General features: G+C 53.0%; 1 protein-coding gene across 1 annotated transcript in view; it reads right to left on the bottom strand.

Moving 5' to 3' along the window:
• Nucleotides 1-13,512, bottom strand: part of HS3ST3A1 (heparan sulfate-glucosamine 3-sulfotransferase 3A1) — a gene marked incomplete at its 3' end in the record, with an annotated part of 31,890 nt that extends 18,378 nt beyond the window's left edge. The window contains exon 1 of the mRNA XM_080629585.1: nucleotides 12,929-13,512. Within this exon, the coding sequence (XP_080485711.1) occupies nucleotides 12,929-13,503 (575 nt within the window). The 5' untranslated portion in view covers nucleotides 13,504-13,512. The remainder of the gene's footprint in view (nucleotides 1-12,928) is intronic.
• Between the last annotated feature and the right edge of the window lie 7,024 nt (nucleotides 13,513-20,536).

Genomic DNA, 20,536 nt, shown 5'->3' with positions numbered 1-20,536 from the left:
CCAATTATTTAACCATTGCTTTCCTTCCCTGCAAAGCCATCCCCGTGGTGCACCCTCGTGAGACAGTAATGGTGATTTCATTAGATTAAATAACTCCGATGATCCCCGGAGACCAACAGCACTTTAAACACAGAGCCTCGGAGTTAGAATTACTGTTATTTAACATTGATTAGATTACAAGGCAAATCCAATTTTTCCCCTAAACATATGATGGCTATGATTTGCCTAGCGGGAGACATTAAGGACGGCATTCCTGGAAATCTGTGCTGAGGGGGGGAGACCATGCCTGAGTCAGCAGTGTCAGGGTGACCCACAGGCTTGTGTCTGAAAGTCCTGCAGAGAGAGAGCATGAACAGGGCTCAAAAGTTGTCCCAGTTGCCCCTGTCCTCGCTTTGCTCCAAAGCCGGAGGTCCAGATAGACCTGTATTGGTCCTGTTGGATTATCTCCCCCTCCAGCAGGAATATCACTGGGAATAATTGGACCTCTTTGACCCATGGCCCTGCTGCAGCTGAGGCCATTAATCATTCCTTAAAGCTCCCTCCTGACTCTTTCCTCCTGGAGCCCCATGGCCCGCAGCCCCCAGGAAGGGATGTGCCTGCTGGCGGCAGCTTTGCCCACTGATGGTCTGCCAGGGGTGCCTATAGGACAGGAGGGAAGGAGAGCACCTGGGTCTCTCCCTTCTCCTCATGCCCAGGATCCTGTTGGAATCCGTTTATGGATCAGGGGACCTGAGGGCCTGGAGTGGGCTGGGAACGGTTGGTCAGGGCAGGAGCATCTCAGGGCTCTGCTCCTAAGAAGGCGGGTATGGTAAGAGCCCCCCTTGTAAGGACAGCATAGGGACAGAGAGAGGATGGCTTTCAGTGTGATGCACTTTCATTCCAAGCCCTTTCCTAGGGTATTCCATGCATTTAATGCCTGGCTTCAGAGAGCAGTCAAGTCACAGCTCCTCTGGACCCCTTTGCTGATGCCATCTTTGGGAAGCTAACAACTCCTAAATGCATTCCCCACACTGGGCACAGCCACCTGTGGATCCAGGGATGCTGGACAACCCCAGCAGCCAAAAGTACAGCCCAATCAGACAAACTCTCACATGAGCATGATCAGCTGCTGGTAAAAACTGACTGGTCTGATAAATCTGGCTTTATACTGGGGATGTGTAAGGAAAAGTGGAGGCTCCAGGAAGAGCTGGCTCCCAGCAACCAAGGTGACCATGAGCAGAGGCCAGACTGCACCAGGGTACCCATACTGGGCTGACCATGGGCTATTCAGCAGAAGCTCCCAGGAATAGAGAAAAGGAGGATGCATTCTCCATCCTGAAACGCCCAACAGGCTCCAATCTGGGTTTGGTCTCCTCCACCCTGCTCACCTCTGGATGTCCCCATGGGGATGATGGCCAAGAGAGCCCCTGGGAGCAGCCAGGGTTGAGTTTGGATTTTGGTTGTGCAGGTCACCCAGGCTTCAGCCCCTTCATCTAGGTGTGGGTTTAAACCAGCTTTTACAGTGCTGCTTGATTTGGCCAATAAACCCAAGCGCTGCTTTCAATAAAACCCAGAGTCGCTCATAATTTTAAGCCAGATTTAGTCCAGAGGAAACACACCCAAATTCCTTCCTCACCTCTGCAGTCACCACCCTGATGCATTTCCCATCCACCTCCCCAGGGCTGTCATGAGACAGAGGCCAGGCAGCTTTCAAGTGAGAGCAGGGCTTGCTCCGTAATGACCAAATTGACTGGTAGGGCATCGCTCTGGGGTGAGAGTTGAGAAAGCGCGGCTTGGCAGAGGCAGGCAGTGACAGAGAAGCACTGATTTCTTCCTCCCACCTCTGTTTTGGGGCAGGCTGGATGGGAGGGCAATGAACGCTGGATTCCCCTGTCCTAACCCCCCTGAACAGCCCGGCTGCAGGGATGAGAGCACCAGAAACAGGGACACATCCAGGCATCAGCTGCGAGCCAGCAGTTTGCTGTCACTCGGCCAAACAACTCAACTGCAATTAGGAAGCAAGGAGCAGATAAAGCTGTAAACCCCCACGGCACAGCCCCCCTGAATCCCAGAGCTCACTGACCCCGCTGCATGGCGCCAGGGAGGCAGCAGGTCCCCACGATGTGACAGAGGACCCAAACCCCACACAGGCAGGGCAGAGCTCAACGTGTCCAAGTGCCAAAAGAAGCAGCTCCAGCACCTCATCGGGCTTCGCCGCCCGGGGCTGACCCTGACCCGAGGCACTGGAGCCGGTCAAACTCAATTAAAGGCTGTGCACAGCATCTGGGTCAGGCTGTGCTGTCTTTCCCCTGCCCCGGCCCCTTCGGGGGCTCCCGGGATAACCGCTTGCGTGTCCCGCTGAAGTCTTTCTTTCCGAGGCTCTTCCAAAGGATTTACTGCTGCTGGGAGCGAGGGCGGCAGAGGCAGGAGCAGGCGGAGCAGCATCACGACTCGCTATGAAGGCAGCTCTGGGGCTGAGCGGGGATCACACCCCCGTGCGTAGGGAAACACTGAGTCCTGATGTGATTCTGTGCCCGACCCTCCGCACGTCCTCAGCATCTGCCTGTGGTCAGAGCAAAAAAAGCAACCCAGGGAGGGTGATGCTGGAGGGATCCTGGTCATCACCAACTGCAGGAAAGCCAAGTCCCAGCACCCCCAGGTGCACCTTTAGCAATGACCTTAATATTTTGTGAGTGTGCTCATCGGCATAATCCCATTTCACAGATGGGGAAACTGAGGCACAGGACAGAACAGGCCCTTGATCACCACCACCCAGCCAGGCTGAGTGCCTGGGGGCTCAGCTCTCACCACAGGAGTACAACAAAATCCCATCTCCTGCCCTAAGGAGGATCCAGCCCGAGCCAGACCCTGCTACACTTGGGAACAGTGAGGTGAGAACTGGTCACTTCAAATGAGGAGCATCTGGACAAGAAACAACTTGGTGTTTGGTGCAAAGCATTTAATGTCCAGACATTTGTACCTTCACCTCTTTGAAATGGAGAGGTTGCTCCTGGCAATCTGGCATTGCTGTCTCCTTGGAAAGGCAAGTCTTGGCACAAGTTTTCCAACCAGGAGCCCCAGCTCCATGCTCCAACATCCAGCCTGCCCCACTCCAGCTCCCCAAGACACTTCCCACTTTGCAATTGCAATGACCTGCTGCCCCAGAACTCAGGACCAGACAGTGCAGCCATCCTCCCTGCATCTCTCCTGGAGCACATACCACCCTCCAGCCACTCACACCCATGGATGGGCTGTAATTGTATGTGCTTGCTCAGAAACCTCCAGCAGTCCTTTAAACCTGGGCAGGTTCACACGGGGCAGAGGAGCAGAACTCACACCCTCCATCTGGGCAGCAAAACCCTCCAGCAGATGAGCAGAAATGAGAAGCCAGGGCTGCAGCCTGACCTTAAACCACTCCACATGTTGGCAAAGCACGCATCAGTCCCTGCGGGGCTGCAGCAGCTCAGCCCATGGGGCCGGGTCACTGACGGCCGCTGCCTCCTGCCGCTGCACACAGGGAGCAGCCTCAGGTACCACAGAAGCACATAAACCCAAAGGGATGCTCTAGGAAGTCCAGCTGTGCTTACCCAGCTCTCAGTGGCCTGGAAGTGATAAGAGGTGGCTTTCTTTCGTCCTTTGCATCTGGTATGGGCTGACACAGTTACGCACACACATCCAGGCTCTTCAGACCAAGAGCTGATGGCGTGGAAGTGTTTGATGGTCACTTGTACTGAAATTACCCAGACCAAGAGTGCAAACTGCAGCGCTCCTTTCTTCACCATCCACCACTGGTCATTCAGTGCCAACTGGAAACTTCATCCCCTTCCAGGAAGTACATTTCTAACCAAATAACACCAACGATACTATCCCAATAACAGTTATGGAAGATAACCCATCAGTCCCCTGGACTCATGAGCTCATTCCTGTGCCAGCAGCAGGAGCAAACTCCTGGTCCCCCCAGCCAAGACCTGGGGGTTCCCTCAGCTGGTCCCTCATGCTTACCAGCTCTGGGTGCATCCTTCTTTGCTAAGCACTTCTAGAGCCCTTTTAGAGCCCTTTAGCCAAAAACCTCCCATGGCAGCCAGTTTCACAATCGAATCTCACACTGTTTGAAGAAGTCCCTATTTCTGCTGCTTTCCAACCTGTTGCTGATAGCACGAATGAAGACACGAGAGGGATGGCTGCTGCTTCTCAACCACCCCATGAAACCTTTAGCAGAGCCCATGAGCTCCTTTTACAGTGCATGGCCACTGGATAACACAGCACCTGAGTGCAGGGGAGGAGCAAACGTAACATGGACAGTGAGCACCCAAGGAGATAAGAGATGCAACCAAGTGGACTTGCAGACACAGCACAGCCCAGCAGTGCAAGAGGGCAGGATTACTGCACATGAGCTTTGCCCCTGGCAGTGACATGCAGCTTTTGCACAAAGAAAAGCCCAAACCATTGTGCAGACCAGAAGAAACACCACTTCCCAGGCATTAAAAACCAACTGCCCCAAGCCACGTGGTGGGTCTCTGCCAGCAGCACGGTGCCCAGCAGGTCCATGGATGGGGAACAAAGGCGACTGGAGCCAGTTGAAACTGCAGTTAATTTCTAGGGGCAGAGACTAGAATTACCTGAGCTGGAAGCCAGCCCAGGCACTGGGATTAGCACCTCCATCCTTGTGAGAGGAGTCAGGGGAACCTTGTATGACCTTCAGAGGAGCAGAGCAGCACCAGGGAGGATGCGACTGATGGCAAGGGAAGCTCAGCACACACCAAACACCCACTGCTGATGCTTGTACCAGACAGCCTCCTTCCTACCACTGTTAGAGAGGATCAACAACAGCGTGGAACTAGATGCCAAGAGGTCCCATGTGTTAAACCTTGCTCTGCCAGAGGCTCTAGGTGCTTTTTTGCCTGTTTCCCCATTGCTAGAGTGGAGCATCCTCCACTCTACCAATGCTACCATAGCCCTGCACTAACAGAGCGCCCATCTGTCAGACCCAAGGGGACAGCTATAAATTCATAGAATGGTTTGGGTTGGAAAGGACCTTAAGATCATCCAGTTCCAACCCTCTGCCATGGCTGGAACACCTAACAGCATCATTTTGGAAAGTGAGAAACACCACAGCTGAGGCCACTGACACAGTGTTTGTGCCCCAAAGGAGAGGGATCTCCCCCACTTTTGGCTTTGGCACATCATACAGCCTCCTCCTGCCATCACCACTTCAACCTATGTAAATCACAGACTGTTAATGGCACAATATTAATTGCAACCAGAGTAACCCTGTGCTCCCCCCATCCAGGGTTGGGATCCCTGCCATGAGCACAGGCCAAGCAGGAGCAGGGTAAAGCCATACCTAGCTGCATTGGGAGACCCAGGGTCCTCCCAAACACCTTTATATTGAGGCTTAGAGCAAACCTTGGCAAAGCCCAACCTCGGGTCCAGCAATGTTTGAGACCAAAGGGATTTAAGAAGCAAATTTCCAGATGGAAGAAGGACTCCCGAGCCAACAAAGTCCAGATGCAAAATGGGGAAAGCACCATCTCCAGCTGGCACATTACAGGGACTCAGAGCACACCAGCACTGTGGGATCACTGATCCTGGAGTGGTTTTAGGGGGGTCTCAACTGAGCCGGGCCACCTCCTCCGGCTCGCTGCACACCAGTTCTGGGCCATCGCATCTCCTTGCCTTCCACTTACTAACCCTATGCCAATGGAATCAAGACACAGCGCTTTCCCCAGGTGGGAAATCCAAGTTTCCTCACTTGTTTTACTTTGAGCCGGAACATGCCAGAACTTGGGAATTTCTCCCCAAAAGAGGCTTCCCAAACAGACCACTTCAGACAGTGCAAAGTGCTTACATAATGTCAAAAGCCGCTGGGATGTGGTACTCAACCTTGCAATACAACACCACGAAAGCAGAATTGCAATGCCAACAACAAAGCGCAACACCCAAGAGCCCAGAGGTGCACCCGTGAGCACACACACACACAAACCATCACATAAACACACAAGTCAAAACAATTGGATTTGATATTTTCCCATAAAAGGCTTCCCCGGAGAGCACGGGCTGCAGGAGGGAGCCCTTTTCCAAGGGGCGATGTCAGAACGGATCAGCCTGGCTCCTTGAAACTTCCAGCACGAAAGGAAACCTCCAGAGAGATATAAATAAATAAGTAGCCAGCTTCCCATCGGGATGCTGTGCTTAAAGCCTGAAGATCACAGCAGGATCCTGCTGAAGCTGCTGTGTTGGCATCCGCAGTCTGCATGGGTCTGCGCAAGGAAGGTGTCCGGAAGCTTGGAGTGGGGTTTTCATACGTGGTGGTTGGACACGGCTGCTTGACAGTGGGGAAAACGACCCCATGAGGTTTCCAATGCTCCCCTGGGGCAGCGAAGGGAAGTTTCTCTGTCTCCCAATGGAGATGCAGCAGGCTGGAGCTTGGGGGAGTTTGAGCAGGGTTCTTCACATCACTGTAACAGATGGTGCTGCAGCAGAAAGAGCATGTTATGAGCCTCCTCACTTCCAGGAAGCAAGAGGGATGCTCTTGCCATGCACGAAGGGAACTAGTGATTTCTTCTGCTCAGAGATTCCCTTCTGCAGAGTCCCATCATTCGAGGAAAGAAACACCAGGAATAATTCGCTTCCTTGAGCAACTCCATTTATATTCCCACTGAAGGCACTGTTCTATCCACGTACCCCCCCTGGGGAGTCATAAGGGCTCAGGAGGGCACAGGCTGGAGGTAAACATGTTGAATTCCAAACCATGGAAAGCTGGATTTCCTAGGAGGATGGTTACACAGGAGACAGGCAGAGACACTGGGACACTGTCACTATCCACAGGATGGTCCCGATCCTACAGCCTTTGCATGCACAGCCCCACTGACCACACAGGGCTTTGTAATGGGGTAAGACCCCGGTGCCCAGCTCCAGCAACACAACTGTAACTGCAACCTAATCCACTTCCCTTCCATGATACTCCCAAGTAATGAGAATTTGCCAGGATTTATGGCCACAACAACCTCCCCTGCTCCCCCTCACCAGTCTCTGCTGTTTGCCTGCAAAAGCAGTTTGAGTTACCTCCATAGTCTCCAGGGGAAAAGCATAATTAGCAGCTCAGGAGCTTTAATGCCTGCATCAGGGAGGGGGCTATTCTCGGGTTTTCTGATCACTTGTTGCTTGCTCTGTACCCTTTGGAAAGGCACCAACTCCCTTCCCCCTCCCCAGACCTAACTGCTCTTATTATAGACTTCAAAAGGTCGGGTGAAACCCTAGCTCGGCTGCAGCGAACAGACACAGTGGTGGTGATGGTGTGGCCAGAGCATGGCCTCAGCCCCCAGACCCGATGGAATTACTCCTTGAAGGCAGCAGGGCTGACGGCAGGACAGGCTGCACGCATAGGTGGGGATTTGCAAGGTCCAACCTTAAAGTGGGACCAGTGGTTTAAGCGGGGTGAATCTGCTGCTGCTCTGAAGAGTATCATAATCTTTGCCATAAATGGGCTCTCAGCAGCTGGAGCTTTGTGCTGCTTTTCATGGGACCTGGCTCTGAATTCAACTGACAAAATCTTGGACAGTCGAGGCCATATTTTCAACATTGCTCAGCACCAGCAGGCAGAGCCCCATTTCCCAGCACCCCAGAGCCAGGGAGAGCCATGGGGTGGATGAGGAAGGTGCTGATCCTCTCCAGCCTCCTGGGCCCCAAGGACCAGGGCATGAAGCAGAACTGAACAGGAGGATGTGGTCTATTGACTTCTGAACCACGCTGGTATATCCCTGTGCAGACCAGAGGATCTGTTAAGAGAAGAGTCCAATACACATCTAAGTTTTGATGCTTTCTATTAGGAGCGGGGTTGACATCTGCTTATACACCAACTCAAGAGCTTACCCCATCATGAGAAATGGACATAAACCCTGGATATGAACTCCTCCATTAACAGAAAACAGAAGTGATATATATAGATGCAAAATGCTTAAAAGAACCATCAAAAATAATAACCCTTTGGGGTTTATTTAAGGAGGGGAAAGAGCCTAGACTAAGCTCTTTGCAGTTAGATATTGCTGGACGTGCCTGGACAGTGCCATCCATAAGGTGTGCACACTGGATGGCACTCCACAAGAAGACAGCAAGCCAAGGCTGTGCCAAGGTTATGCCAAGGCTGCGGGACCTCTGCCAGCAGCTCTGATGGGGTTCACCTACTATGGGTGTTATTTAACCCACAGCATAGCCTGGCAAGCTCAGACTCCATACATCTCCTCATCTCTGGGTTGGAGAGAGGTCCCAGAGTCACATCTCTGCTGTTACATCCCTGGAGCACGGGGCAGTGACTCCTCTCCCACTTCACCGATGGGTAAACAGGCACATTAAGACATCTTTACCATAAAACCTTGGAGTATCAGAGTCCAGATCATGCACAAAGGCCGCAGCAAAGCACATGAGCACCAGAATCAGTCACTGTCTTTATAACAGACTCGGTGACCCCAGCCCTGATTGCATCAACATTTTCAGTGAGCTCCTCCACACCCTTGATCTTCCCCAGCAAGGAAAGGTCCATTCAACCACCCATAAACCCACCTCATCCTACATCCCCAGTAACTCCTTGGCCAGAATACTCATGCTCCCCAACCAATTGACACACACTCCCCTGTCTTTGTGTCTATCTCCACCTCTTGTTTACAGTGCTTAGGGACCAAGACCATCTTTTGTTCCCTTTTTATACAGCACCTGGCACCATGAGCTCAGTATGGGAGGTATCTGATTACACAGCTAATAAATAAACAAGGACCTCGATCCTCTTCAGCATGTGGCTGTCCAAGGCTGCAATTTCCCAAGAAACTGTTGCAGGCTGTGCTTGATGCTGTTTGCAATTCAGATGTGTTTAGGAGATGAGGAGCAGGCGCTGCTAAACCAGACCTTCCTACAAGCAGATGTGCACACAGCAGGGAGCAGAAAACCCAGACCACCTCAACTCCACGTCCAACAGCACAATCCATGTTCTGGGTTGGGCACACGTAGCCAAAGCCCTGGTGTTTCTTGCAGTAGTTGCAAGGATGGCTGAAGAAAGGCGGGGGAGAAGATCAACTCAAGGCAACTACTGCTACAGCATCTCCCTCACACAGATGAGTTTGCAACAGGGTCTTTCCTCCTGATGGCCGTCCAGTCCTGCTCCACCTTTCAGGAATGGTACTTGCATACTCTCCTGGCATCATCCATACACCTATGCTCCCAGCCTCACCTCCATGCGTACAAAGCACTCAGACTGTGCTGCTGAATTAGTGACCACAAAAGCCCAGGACTGGAGCAGCCCGACTCCTCCATCCCCAGGGCTCTGATTTCACCATGATTTGAGGCACAGAGGCTGGGATACAGCTGCTAACAGCTGCTGTAAGCACATCCCTAAACAAACCCCCTTCTCTCCCATCCCATCTCTTCAGCAGCCGAGATGTTCTCTGTTCCCTTTGACTCAGAAACATCAGTGGCTGCCTGGACTAGAAAGAAAAAGCCTTGGAGCAAAACCCCATGAGGACAGTAATTAGCAGACAGAACTCCCCAGCTCTGGAAGCATCAGGGAGGAGCGATACTTAAACTCCCAACCTGATGGAGTAACTTTGAATCATCTTTCATCTTCCTCTGGATGGGGTGTAATCTAATGACATTAGCTTGGCTTCGCTCTAGTGAAACTGGCATCAGTGCTACAGAGCCAGGGAGATTAAACCATATGAAATAAATGTTCCTGGGGTGACTGACAGGATAATGACATTCCAACAGGCAGCTCAATCAGTGCGAGACTAACAAAGGATCAGAGGGAACCAGCCAGGCTCGCAATATCGCTCGCAAATACAGATTCTGGTTTTAATCCAGACATTTCTTCTACTTGATTGGCTTAGCCCCTGTTCTTAGGAGTTTTCCTCAGGCTGTATATAGCAGTATTGGGGTGGGGGATGGCAGCTGAACTCTATTAAAACCCATGCTCACCTGCTATTGAACCCTGTTAGCTCAATAGCCTTGTTCAGGGCTGGAGCGGAGGTTTCTGTGCTGGGAAGTCAATGCGAGCATTGTGGGCTGCTCCCTCCCTCTTTTTGTCCCTGTATGAAGAGAGGACTTGCGGGCCTGAAACTGGGAAAGCAGCTTTGGGCACACAACTTCCCTTGATACCCAAATCCATGCCCGGAGGTGTCACACCTACCAAATTCAATCACTCAGCTTGGGTTTTCGTAGACTCAGGCTCTGCAGGACAACTGCCTCCTCACCCAGGCATAGCTCAGGCTGTAAGAGCCGAGCAATTACTCTACTTGATTTAACAGAGTGGTTTCGTGCCTTGTGTCACCAGTAGGTGACAGGACCTCCACGTGAGTGCCTTTGAGCCACTGCACTATAGGTACCACGTCAAACCAGCCGCTCTGGGAGCATCATCCTGCTGCTGCGGCCACAGCTCAGCCCCATTTATCCACCCTCACACCATATGACAAGTAGTTGTTACTGGAGCTGCTCTTTGTTTCCAGGAGGAACCGGAGTCCCGCTCATGTCACTCTGCTATAGTTCTGATGTGGCATCACTGTGACAGCCCATGGTGACGATGGCATTGACCATTGCCCGTGAAGGCAGGCTGGCTCTTCTCCATCTGCATCCCACACCACTGCAAACAGCCAGGAGCTTTTTGTTCCCTGGGACAGGGCGCTCACTGCCTGCGCCAGCTTCCTGCGGGCGCTGAAAGCAAACCCAAGTGTTTATACCTTATAATGATGCTGTTTAGTCTGACTGCTGGGAAACAGAACTGCACGTGAAACCTAAGCCTCTGATGTCAAAGATAAGAAATCAGGACCCCTGGCAAACATCTGGCCATTTCCCCGCCACTGAACCCTCAGCAAAGATTACAGTAAACCCATGGAGAGACACAGAAATGAGTATTTCTAACAGGCTGGTAACCAGTTACCAGCGGGCTGACACCACAGCGCTGCCATCGTGCTGGGACTCTGCGTGTTAGTAAAGATTACTCATACAAGCAAAGCCAGCAAGATTAGGTCTCAAAGGAATAAGCCCGTACAAAGCATTCACTGTACCTCAGGCTCCACAGGGCTAATAAAACTAAAATAAAGTGATGAAATTCAGTACATCAAATACCAGAGCAAACAAACTGCAGCAATTAATGGGAGAGCTCATGTACCGCACGCTAAGGCATGACGATTACACAAACAGCGCGCAGGGCAGCACCTCGAACGAGTAAGAACAGCAAGATGCAGAGCAAATCCCTGGAAAACTTGAATCCCCTACACCATGTACTATGCCCTAAACGCCTGTGGCTCTCCTCTGTCTAGGTCTGCGCTCCTCGCTCAGGCAGTTCCCAGAAGCGGGTCTATCCCACTGCCATCTGCTTCTCAAGGCTTGCAGAGCATCTTTGATAAATGAGCTTTTCCTCATCCCCGCCATCCATTTCAGCCGATGCCACTCCAAAGCCGTGCGTTTATTTTTCAAAGTCAAGGCTTGATTAAAGTCCCTGAGGTTTCTCAGCTCCGGTTTGAAACGTTTCCTCCCCAATACAGGGTCAGCGCTTGGAAACGGGAGAGGCGCGCACTAAAAATACCGCTCTGTAGACAGCTTCAGCCCACACGAAAGGAAATCTTTCCCTCTCAAAGAACCCACACTGCTGCCTGCAAAATCCCGGCGTGTTCCTGACACTGCCGGATACACAAGGAAGCTCATTGCTTCCACGTGTTAAGCCTTTTACATAAACACTCGAACCGTCAGTACTATCCTACTCCACATTCTAATACTGAGCCAAAATCATCCCTAATAGTTGTGCTTAACACAAGGGTAAAACAAGCTCCGGGAGTACCTAAATCCTTTCTTTTTTGCTTGTTCATTCAAGAAAGCCACAAACACACACGCTGGAAAGGGCAGGTCTGCCCCCACCCTAACCAATCCTTTCCGTCAGAATCTGCTCCTCTATTAACTTTAACACACACACACAAGGAAAACATCTAAACAATACGAATGAGTATCCTGCCCCTTTGCTTTAACGTTTACCATCTTGTATTATAGGGGATACCTTTCATTTGGTTTAATGAAACACTAATTAATTGAAAGAACCACCCCATCTACCTCTTTGCTCATTGCTTAGGCAAGGCTGGGCTCCTGGATCTGGTTTTGGTTACTCATTACTGGGGCTGCTGGAACATTTGCATGGGGAATAGGGCTTTTCTCCACACTGAATATGGGAAAGCTGCTGCTACCGGCTGTGTCTCCGGGCTGGTGGCTGCGGGAGGCAATGAGAAGATGCTTTGCAAGGGGAGTCAGGATGAGCCACAGACTTTGCAAAGCCCCATCCCTGAGAAAAGCTGGGGAGCAGCAAGACGTTGGGGGGTCTGTGCTCCCCCGGGGGGGGATTTAGCTCTGCCTCAGCATCTCCATGCAGTCCGCAGGGTGATGGGGCACCCACTGCCTTTCCCCTTGCCCAGTTTCCCCCCCATGCAAGGGAGCACCTGGGGCTGCAGGGTGGCACCCCCGAAGCAGGAGGGCTGTGGGGGAACGGGGCTGGGGAGCGATTAGAGGATGGGGTGGCGGGGAGCAGGGAGGAGGGTGTGTGGGGTGGAAAGGGGGGCTGGGGGATTTGGGATCAGGGACGGGAGAAGCGGTGGAGAGAGGGGCTGGGGGAAGAGCGCCTGGGGAACGGTGATCTGGGAAGCAGAGACAGGGGCTGGGATAAGCGAGGCTGGGGAGCCTGGGGAGTGAGGAAAGGACCCTCGGGTGGGGTCTGGGGAGCAGGGACGAGGCTTCGGGACGCCCCGATGGGACAGGCGGGGAGGATGGTTTGGGGTAGCTGGGCTATGGGTCAGGGAGCCGCGGTCCGGCAGCCGCGGACCGGCAGCGGAGGGTACCCGCGGCCAGCGGGGGGCACTGCCGGCTCGGCCATAGCCCCAGCCCGGCCCCGCCGCGGAGCCGCCGCCCGCCCCAGCCCGTCCCGTACCTGTACCAGGCGAGTCCCCGCTCGTAGTTGCGGTCGAAGAAGTGGGGCTCGGCGCCGACGGCGCGGACGTCGGGGTGCACCCGCAGGAACTCCAGCAGCGCCCGCGTCCCCCCCTTCTTCACGCCGATGATGATGGCCTGCGGCAGCCGCTTGGAGCCCTCGCCCAGCAGCAGCGTCAGAGAGCCGGCCGTGCCCGCCGCTCTGCCCCCGCCGCCGCCGCCCGAGCCGCCCGCCCGGCTCCCGCCGCCCCCGGCCGGCACCTCCTCGCCCGGCGCCGCCTCCTGCCGCCGCCGCCGCTGCTTGAGCCGCTGCAGGAGCCGCTTCCGCCGCGCCGCCGCCGCCTGCCAGGGGGGCAGCTCGGCAGAGCCCCCCAGGTACCCTCCGCCGCCGCCCTCCTCTTCCTCCGAGGCGGCACCGGCGGCGATGATGGGTCCGGGCAGGGTCTGGCAGCGGTCGGCCAAGCAGTAGAAGACGTAGAGGGACATGAGGAGGGAGCAGAGCATCACCAGGAACTTCTTGAAGATGCTGCGGGGCAGCGGCTCGGCGGCGGGGGCAGCCGCCGCGCTCACGGCCATGCTACCCCGAGGCGGCGGCCGGGCGCCCTGGCCATGCTCCGCGGCCGCCCCCCGGCGCGGCCCCTCCGCGCAGCGCTCCGCGGTGGCGGGGGGCTGCGCGCTGCCGCATCCCCAGCGCGGGGGATACGCGGCGGCGGCGCTTCAGGGGGGCATCCCCCGTGGCTGGGGGGGGGGGAACGGGAACGGGACCGGAGGGAGCCGCTGCCGCCGCTGCGGGGCTCGGTGCGGGGCTCCCACGTGCCGGCCGCCGCGGCAAACTTCGGCGGAGACATCGCCGGGCGCGGGGCGGGACCGGGGCGGGGGCAGAGCCGGGGGCGGGGGGGGGGGGGGCGGCCCCGCGGGGAGCCGCTGCCCGGCCGCTGCGGTCGGAGCGGGGTGCGGGGATGTCCCGGAGGCTGTACTGGGGGGTTAAGGGGGATCCGGAGGCTGTACCGGGGAACTGAAGCGTGCCCGGGGATAGGGGGATGTAGGTGTGTACCGGGGGGTGCCCCGGAGATTAAGGGGTACCCATAGGCTGTCCCTGAGGATAGAGAGATGCCCCGGGGCTGTTTTGGGGGATAGAGGGGTGCGGAGCTGTCCTAGGGTGTGCGGAGGTACCCCGGAGGTTGTTCCGGGGGACAGAGGGATGCGGGGCTGTGCGAGGGGATGTCCCAGAGACGGTCCTGCAGGGCACTGGGGTACCCTGAGGCTGTCCCGGGGGGTAGAAAGATGCGGGGATGTCCGGAGGCTGCCTCGGAGGCTGTCCCGGGGGTTAGAGGGATGCAGGGCTGTCCCCTGGGGCAGAGGGGAGATCTCAGCTCTCTACAGGTTCTGTTTAGATGCTTCCTGACTTTCCAGGCTCACCAGACTTCTCTGTGAAGCCTGTGCAGGGTGATGAGACCACGGTGTCCATCTGAGCACCCTCTGCCCACCTTTCTGTCCATCCACCCAGAGTTTTGAACCATCCATCTCCCATCCCTCTGGTACCTGAACACCAACTCCTGATTTACCTGATGACAAATCCACACCTTTACACAGAACAGTCCCCCTAAAAACCAGCACAACCACTGACATGGGTGTTAAATACACTTGCAGTGTTACAGCCAACAGTTGCACCAAGCACAATACTGAGTACAACACAGAAAGCCCCAAAACAGGACTTTTTCCCACTCACATGAACACATTACCCCATGACTGGCTGCAGAATCCGGCCCACAGTTGATAGGAAGTATCTACAAACACAACAGGATATTGCTCTCACAATTTGCTCTCCTCCTTTGAGAGTACATAAAATGTGGAAATCACTATCAGCTTCATGCCTCGGCTGCCCCATTCTCAGCGCTTCATTATTTCATTGCCTGTGGGAATGTCCTTTTAATTTGAAATGTTTGTCATAGAACATAGAACTTTTAAACAAACTTGCACATGAAACACTCGACTTCGATCTCCTTTTTCTCCCTGCTGTTTGGTGTGGACCAAGCTGAGGAATTAAACTTCCACTACTTGGGAAGAAAGCTGATGTAGCCACAAATTATTCAATGCAAGGGGTAGGGGGGGGGAATTGCAATGAATAATAATCAGCCATCTGCAGAGCTGGCTGGCTAATAAAAATGTGTTTCCAAATAGTAAACAGGCCAAAATTAATAACAAATGTTATGTGCAGTGAATTATTCTATTAGATCTTCTCCCAACTTTATGACATTTTTCTTCTCTCAACATAGCAACTTATCTAGAATAGATGGATTTCCAAATCCATACCCACCCCAGCTGCAACGCTGCCAGATCACTTTATCTCACATTGATGAGTGTAATTCCAGCTCGGTGTGTTTGGTGACTTCAAGATACTGTAGCATTGCAGGTATTTCAGTGCTTCAACATGTAAGTAGATGCCTGGTGTGGTTTACAAAAGGCTATAAGCAGGTTAGGCCCCTAACACCTCTAGGCAACTACTTACATCATTAGGAGCCTAAATGCCTTTATAAATCTGTGCTCTGATCCGCAGCTCATTGAAGGCAATGAAAAGACTTTGCTGACATCAATGGGCTTTGGAGTGGGCCCTGTAGAAGGAGCACGATCAATGCAAAGTGCTTTGACTTCTTTATGCTGCTTATTATGATACTTTTTTTCCTAGACACTTAGAACAATGCTGCATTTTCTGTTTGAATAAATGGTCATTTCAAGCAGAGAAAACAAGAAAAGAGAAGCGAATTCAGTGTGAAAGGGTGCAGGGGGATGATGTGTGTGTGGAACTGCTGTGATCGCATCACAGCACTCACGTTTGCTGCCTTCTTTTCCTGGAAATCCTGGTGAGAATCTCAGTTTTCCTTTAAAAAGTCACTAGTTGCCTAGGGAAAATATGACCAGAGTCTATTTAAAAAGTTTTGGTGTCTAGAAAGCAGTAAAGCTAAATATAGCTGTACTTAAAACAGCCCTATGATATTTAAGGCAATGCTGTGATTTGTTTCAGAACCTGACTCATCGTTTCTGCCTGCTGGGGCTGAAGGGACCGGTGGCTCCAGCAGCCAGGAACAGCTCTCCGGAAGGAAGGTGCCTTACCTGGGAGAAAGGGCAATAAAACAGTGAATAGTTTCAGCCCTCTGTGCCCTGTATTGCTGTGGGCTCTGCCAGTACAGCTGCAAACATGAGATTCCATGAGCAGACTGGTTTTGTCCTTGTTTTTAGGTGAGTTTCAGTACAAAGAGTGGTGAGCACTGTACTATAAAGCCAGAAAAATTGGGTGGCTGACGTCATGACATCCAGTTCTGGGAATTTACACCTCTTACCTGTTTTAGCAAAAAATAACACTTTCTCAGGGATAACGTGGTGGGGGTTTATAATGACTTAAAGGCTTGGAGCGAAAGATGCTTTCCATTTCACTCAGCCTCTTACACATCTGACTTTACATTTTGAGTGTAGCGTCTTTCTTTCCTCACTGTGTTGATCGATCTACCTATCTCAAAGCATTTCCTATACCCCCTCACAGGCACCAGCAGCCCCTGGCAGCAGTGGGGTGGTAGGATCCTGAGGATCCAGGGATGCTCCACTGTGGGCCTGCAATGACCCTCCCGATGGGCAGGCAGGCAATGGTGAGTGCATCCATACCAGCTTGCAGGGCTGTGTGCTGTGCCTGTGGACTCCCAGCTCCCTGGCACCAGCCCCACTGCTGGCATGGGCTTATGGGGATGGTCCTGGCAGGCTCTCCTCAGTGGTCCTGTTTGCACTTGTTCCTTATCTTGCTTGGCTGTTCCTTTCTGCTTTTATCTATTTATTATTTCAGTGCTTGCTCCCCTCCTGCCTCCCCCCGAGGAATGTTCTGCTGCACAAGTCATTCCTGATGCTACTTCCAATAGCAAGTGGGGTTCTTCTCCCAGCACAGTAATGCCAAAATCCACCTCCACCACCAGCAGCAGCACATTAGAATCATAGAATAGAATCATAGAATGATTTAGGTTGGAAAGGACCTGAAGATCATCCAGTGCCAACCCCCTGCCACGGGCAGGGACACCTTCCTCTAGAGCAGGTTACTGCAAGCCCCTGTGTCCAACCTGGCCTTGAACACTGCCAGGGATGGGGCAGCCACAGCTTCTCTGGGCACCCTGTGCCAGCGCCTCAGCACCCTCATGGTGAAGAACTTCTTCCTTATACCTAACTTAAATCTCCTCTGTTTAAGTTTGAAGCCAAGCGACGTTTTCTATTCCAAATGGGCTACTGTGGGATTCCCTTCTTTTGGGATGCCTGTGTGGGACACCAAGGAGACAGACCTGCACATCAGGAGAGTCCTTCCGCAAGAGAGCGCAAAGGCTTAAAATCAGCAGCCCAGATCCTGACGCTTTGGCAAACAAGAGCTGAAGACTTTGCTTCCACCATCTGATATTTCCAGGTGCTCCTGTACAACCAGGAAAAGGGAAGGCTTCCAGTTCAGATGCCTCCTGCATGCTCAGCCTGCACCAGTCCCACTGGGATCACTGTAGTTTTCCCTTTTCCCAGTGACCTGTAGCATAGATGGGATCAGGGGTTAAACTGGGAGTATGGTGGAAAAGGGACCGGGGAGCCCGAGGCTAGCACAGCTTAACAAATGATTATAAGGTCTGAAGGCAAAGGGAACTGCTGCCTGTCAGGAAGCTGCTGCCGAAGAAAACATCCCATTGTACCGGGTAGATGGAGTATGGGACAGAGGAGAGAGAAACAGATTGATAACCGAGGGGCGATGTGACCCCGCATGGGCTCCTACAACAAAAGCCCCTTCATCTAAAATGAATAGGAACAATAGCTAATGGGGACAGGCCAGCAGCAGCCAGGATCTGAGAGCTTGGAGGAGAGGGAGGAGTCAATGGCGGGTCCTGTTTTACCCAAATCCTCTATTGATCTCGGTAATCTCCTGGGCTTTCCCCCCCCTTGAAATCACACAGGAAGTTCAAGGACTTTTTGCCTTCAAATTGTAGGGACATGCATTGTCCTGGAGAGCCATTGGGATGGGCAGTCAGCGAGGTATGGTGTGGGGCAGGATGATGGGGAGTGCTCCAGTGTGGAGCCAGGGATGAGCCACTGCTGTCACCTGGGCAGCCCTGGGGTAGATGGTGGCCTTGTCCTGGCACTCTTTGGCTCCCAGGTGTGTTCTGGCTCCACTTATGGGGCAGAGCACATGGATGCACAGAGCCTGGCACAGCGAGGTCCCAGCCAGATACTCCCATATTATTAATAAAGGGATTGTGATCTTTCCCTGATGGGATCTGCAGAGCTCTCATCAGATGCAGCATGTGCTGAGGGTGCACAGGGCAGTGGTGGAGCTATATGAGCACTGGGAGTGGGAGCTGCATCCCCATGGACCATCACCCTGGGGGCTGAGCAGGTAGAGGTGAGTGCTGGAGGTGTGTTGGAGAGCTGAGCAGCATCTCCAGTGCTGGGAGTTCTGTTAAAAGCTCTCCTGAAGCACTGAGCCATAGACATTGGAAATGTAGGGGCTGGATTTTTCTTTTGGTTTTAATACATAGAGAGATATTTGAAGAATGAGAATATCCACAGGAAATGTCATATAGAGCCTATAGACAAAGTTTTGAGGCAGTATATTCAGCCTGCACTCACCCAACCTGACAAAATGACTTGGCCTGCAGCAGAACACGCAATGCCTGCTCCCCAAATGCAAACAGACCTGTGAGCAGGAAGAGGATGAAATCTTAGTCCTGCTTTGGCTGAGGCAGGAGGCAATGTATCCCTGTGCCTGATGTCAGGCCATAGCACTCTGTCCCCCTTGTACCTGATACCTCCCACCCAGCGGGGATGGAGAATGGGCCAACTTGATTAGAGAGCTGGCACAAGATGTGAGGACATCTGGGAAGCCTTGGATCGGGAGCATGAATTAATAAGAAGCGGTAAGAGGAGGAGACTGAATGGGATCCAAAGCCCCGACAGAGCTGCCAGCTGTGGCTGCTGCAGGCAAGGGCCTGATTTCTGGGTCTGCCCTTCCCAGCATGGCCAACACACTCAGGGTGATGCCTCTGCCATAAAGGAGGGGAGAGCACAGCCTAGAGCACAGGGCTTTGTCATGCACAATATCATCTGAGGGCAGAAGGGCTGATTTTCAGTGATCCCTGTTTGTCCTTCCCTGAGATATATGGGCTGATGGTTTATCTGGAGGGCCTCTGCAGCTTGTTAGTGCTCAGCCTTCCATAAAAGCAGCTGCATCAGTGTATCCCAAAGACTGGAATGGGCTAAGGACCCTTCAGGGCCAGCGGGACTGATTACACTCTTCAGCCCCTGTTCAGGGCAGCCACAGCTCCCAGTTGTGGTTCTGGTGACCTACCACTGCTTCAGGGTGCTGTGCTGGTGGGACAGGCTGGGAGGCAATGGAGTCAGGCAGGGTGAATGCAGCAGCATTGGTGCTTCACTGAGATGCTCAGCTTGGTGTCTGCACTGGCACCACATCTGTTGGACTCCTCAGTCATCTAAACCACACAAGGCACATGGAATATGTTGCAGTCATGAGCAATGAACCCCAGGGGCAAGCAGCAACCCATCCTGTGCAGAAAGGAAGCTGTTTGCACCATGATAATGGGTGCAGCCCCCCCGGTGCACCCCAAGAGCAGGCAAAGAACCCCTTTACACCAGGCAGGCTGGTACCAGGGTGGCATAGTGAGAGTCACTTGGCTGCAAAGGGCTGTGAGCCTGAAGAGCAAATGCATGGGGTGGTCTGAGAGCTACCTTGTGGGGTGGTACATTGAGGGAACTGAATGACGAGGCCAGCTCTTATCTTGGCTTTTATCAGATGGAGAAAGGAACCAGGTCATTCTGCACTGGTTGGAATGACATCCACCCCTCCCCAGGTAGCAAGAGGCTGTGGAAAGCAATGGATTTCCATCTGGAGTGGACAGGCAGCAGAGATGGGGATGCACCCTGCTCAGCCCGAATCCATACACAGGAAAGAGGCACAGCTGAAGCGAGCTGTTCCACCCAAGGAGTGCTTATGCATCATCATCCATGGAAAACTCACTCTTGGAGTAACCCAGCACTAGGCGCATCCTGAGAATAATGTGATGCCCTGTCTATACATCCATGCCTACAGTGCTGGGTGCGCTGTGTGGACACCCCAAACAGCAGGTTCATTAGCTGGGCTGGCAAATGGGAATGATGAACACCTCCCCAGCATTCCCAATGGTCCTCAGCCACTGCAGGCAAATATTTACAAGAGCTCTCCAAGGGAAAGCCATAAACTGCTCCCTGCTATAGCTTCCTGAGGATCACTCCAGACAGCTATATTAGCTGGAACATGAAGTAGTTACACTCCTGCTGCTCTCCCAGTGCTTTTGAAACAGATACTTGTCTCTTTTATTACCTTTGTTTGTGTCTCGTTTTATTTGTGTGCTGTGTGCTTCATTGTGCTGGGTTTGATACAGTTGTGACTGGCTACAGGGTGGAACAACAATAAATACCTTCTGGGCCTTTTTGGCTTGTTAATATTATTCTCCACTTTTAAAGAAGTGCCAAGCCAGACAATGAAAACAATACAGGGAAAATTAAACCCTAAATCTGCATTTATGGTTCTATATTGAATACCTGG

Source organism: Psittacula echo (genome assembly GCF_963264785.1).
Source record: "Psittacula echo genome assembly, chromosome: 14".
In the NCBI taxonomy this organism is placed as follows: Eukaryota; Metazoa; Chordata; class Aves; order Psittaciformes; family Psittacidae; genus Psittacula; species Psittacula echo.
Note: the sequence above shows the minus strand (reverse complement) of the source record. Positions and strands in the feature narration are given on the sequence as shown.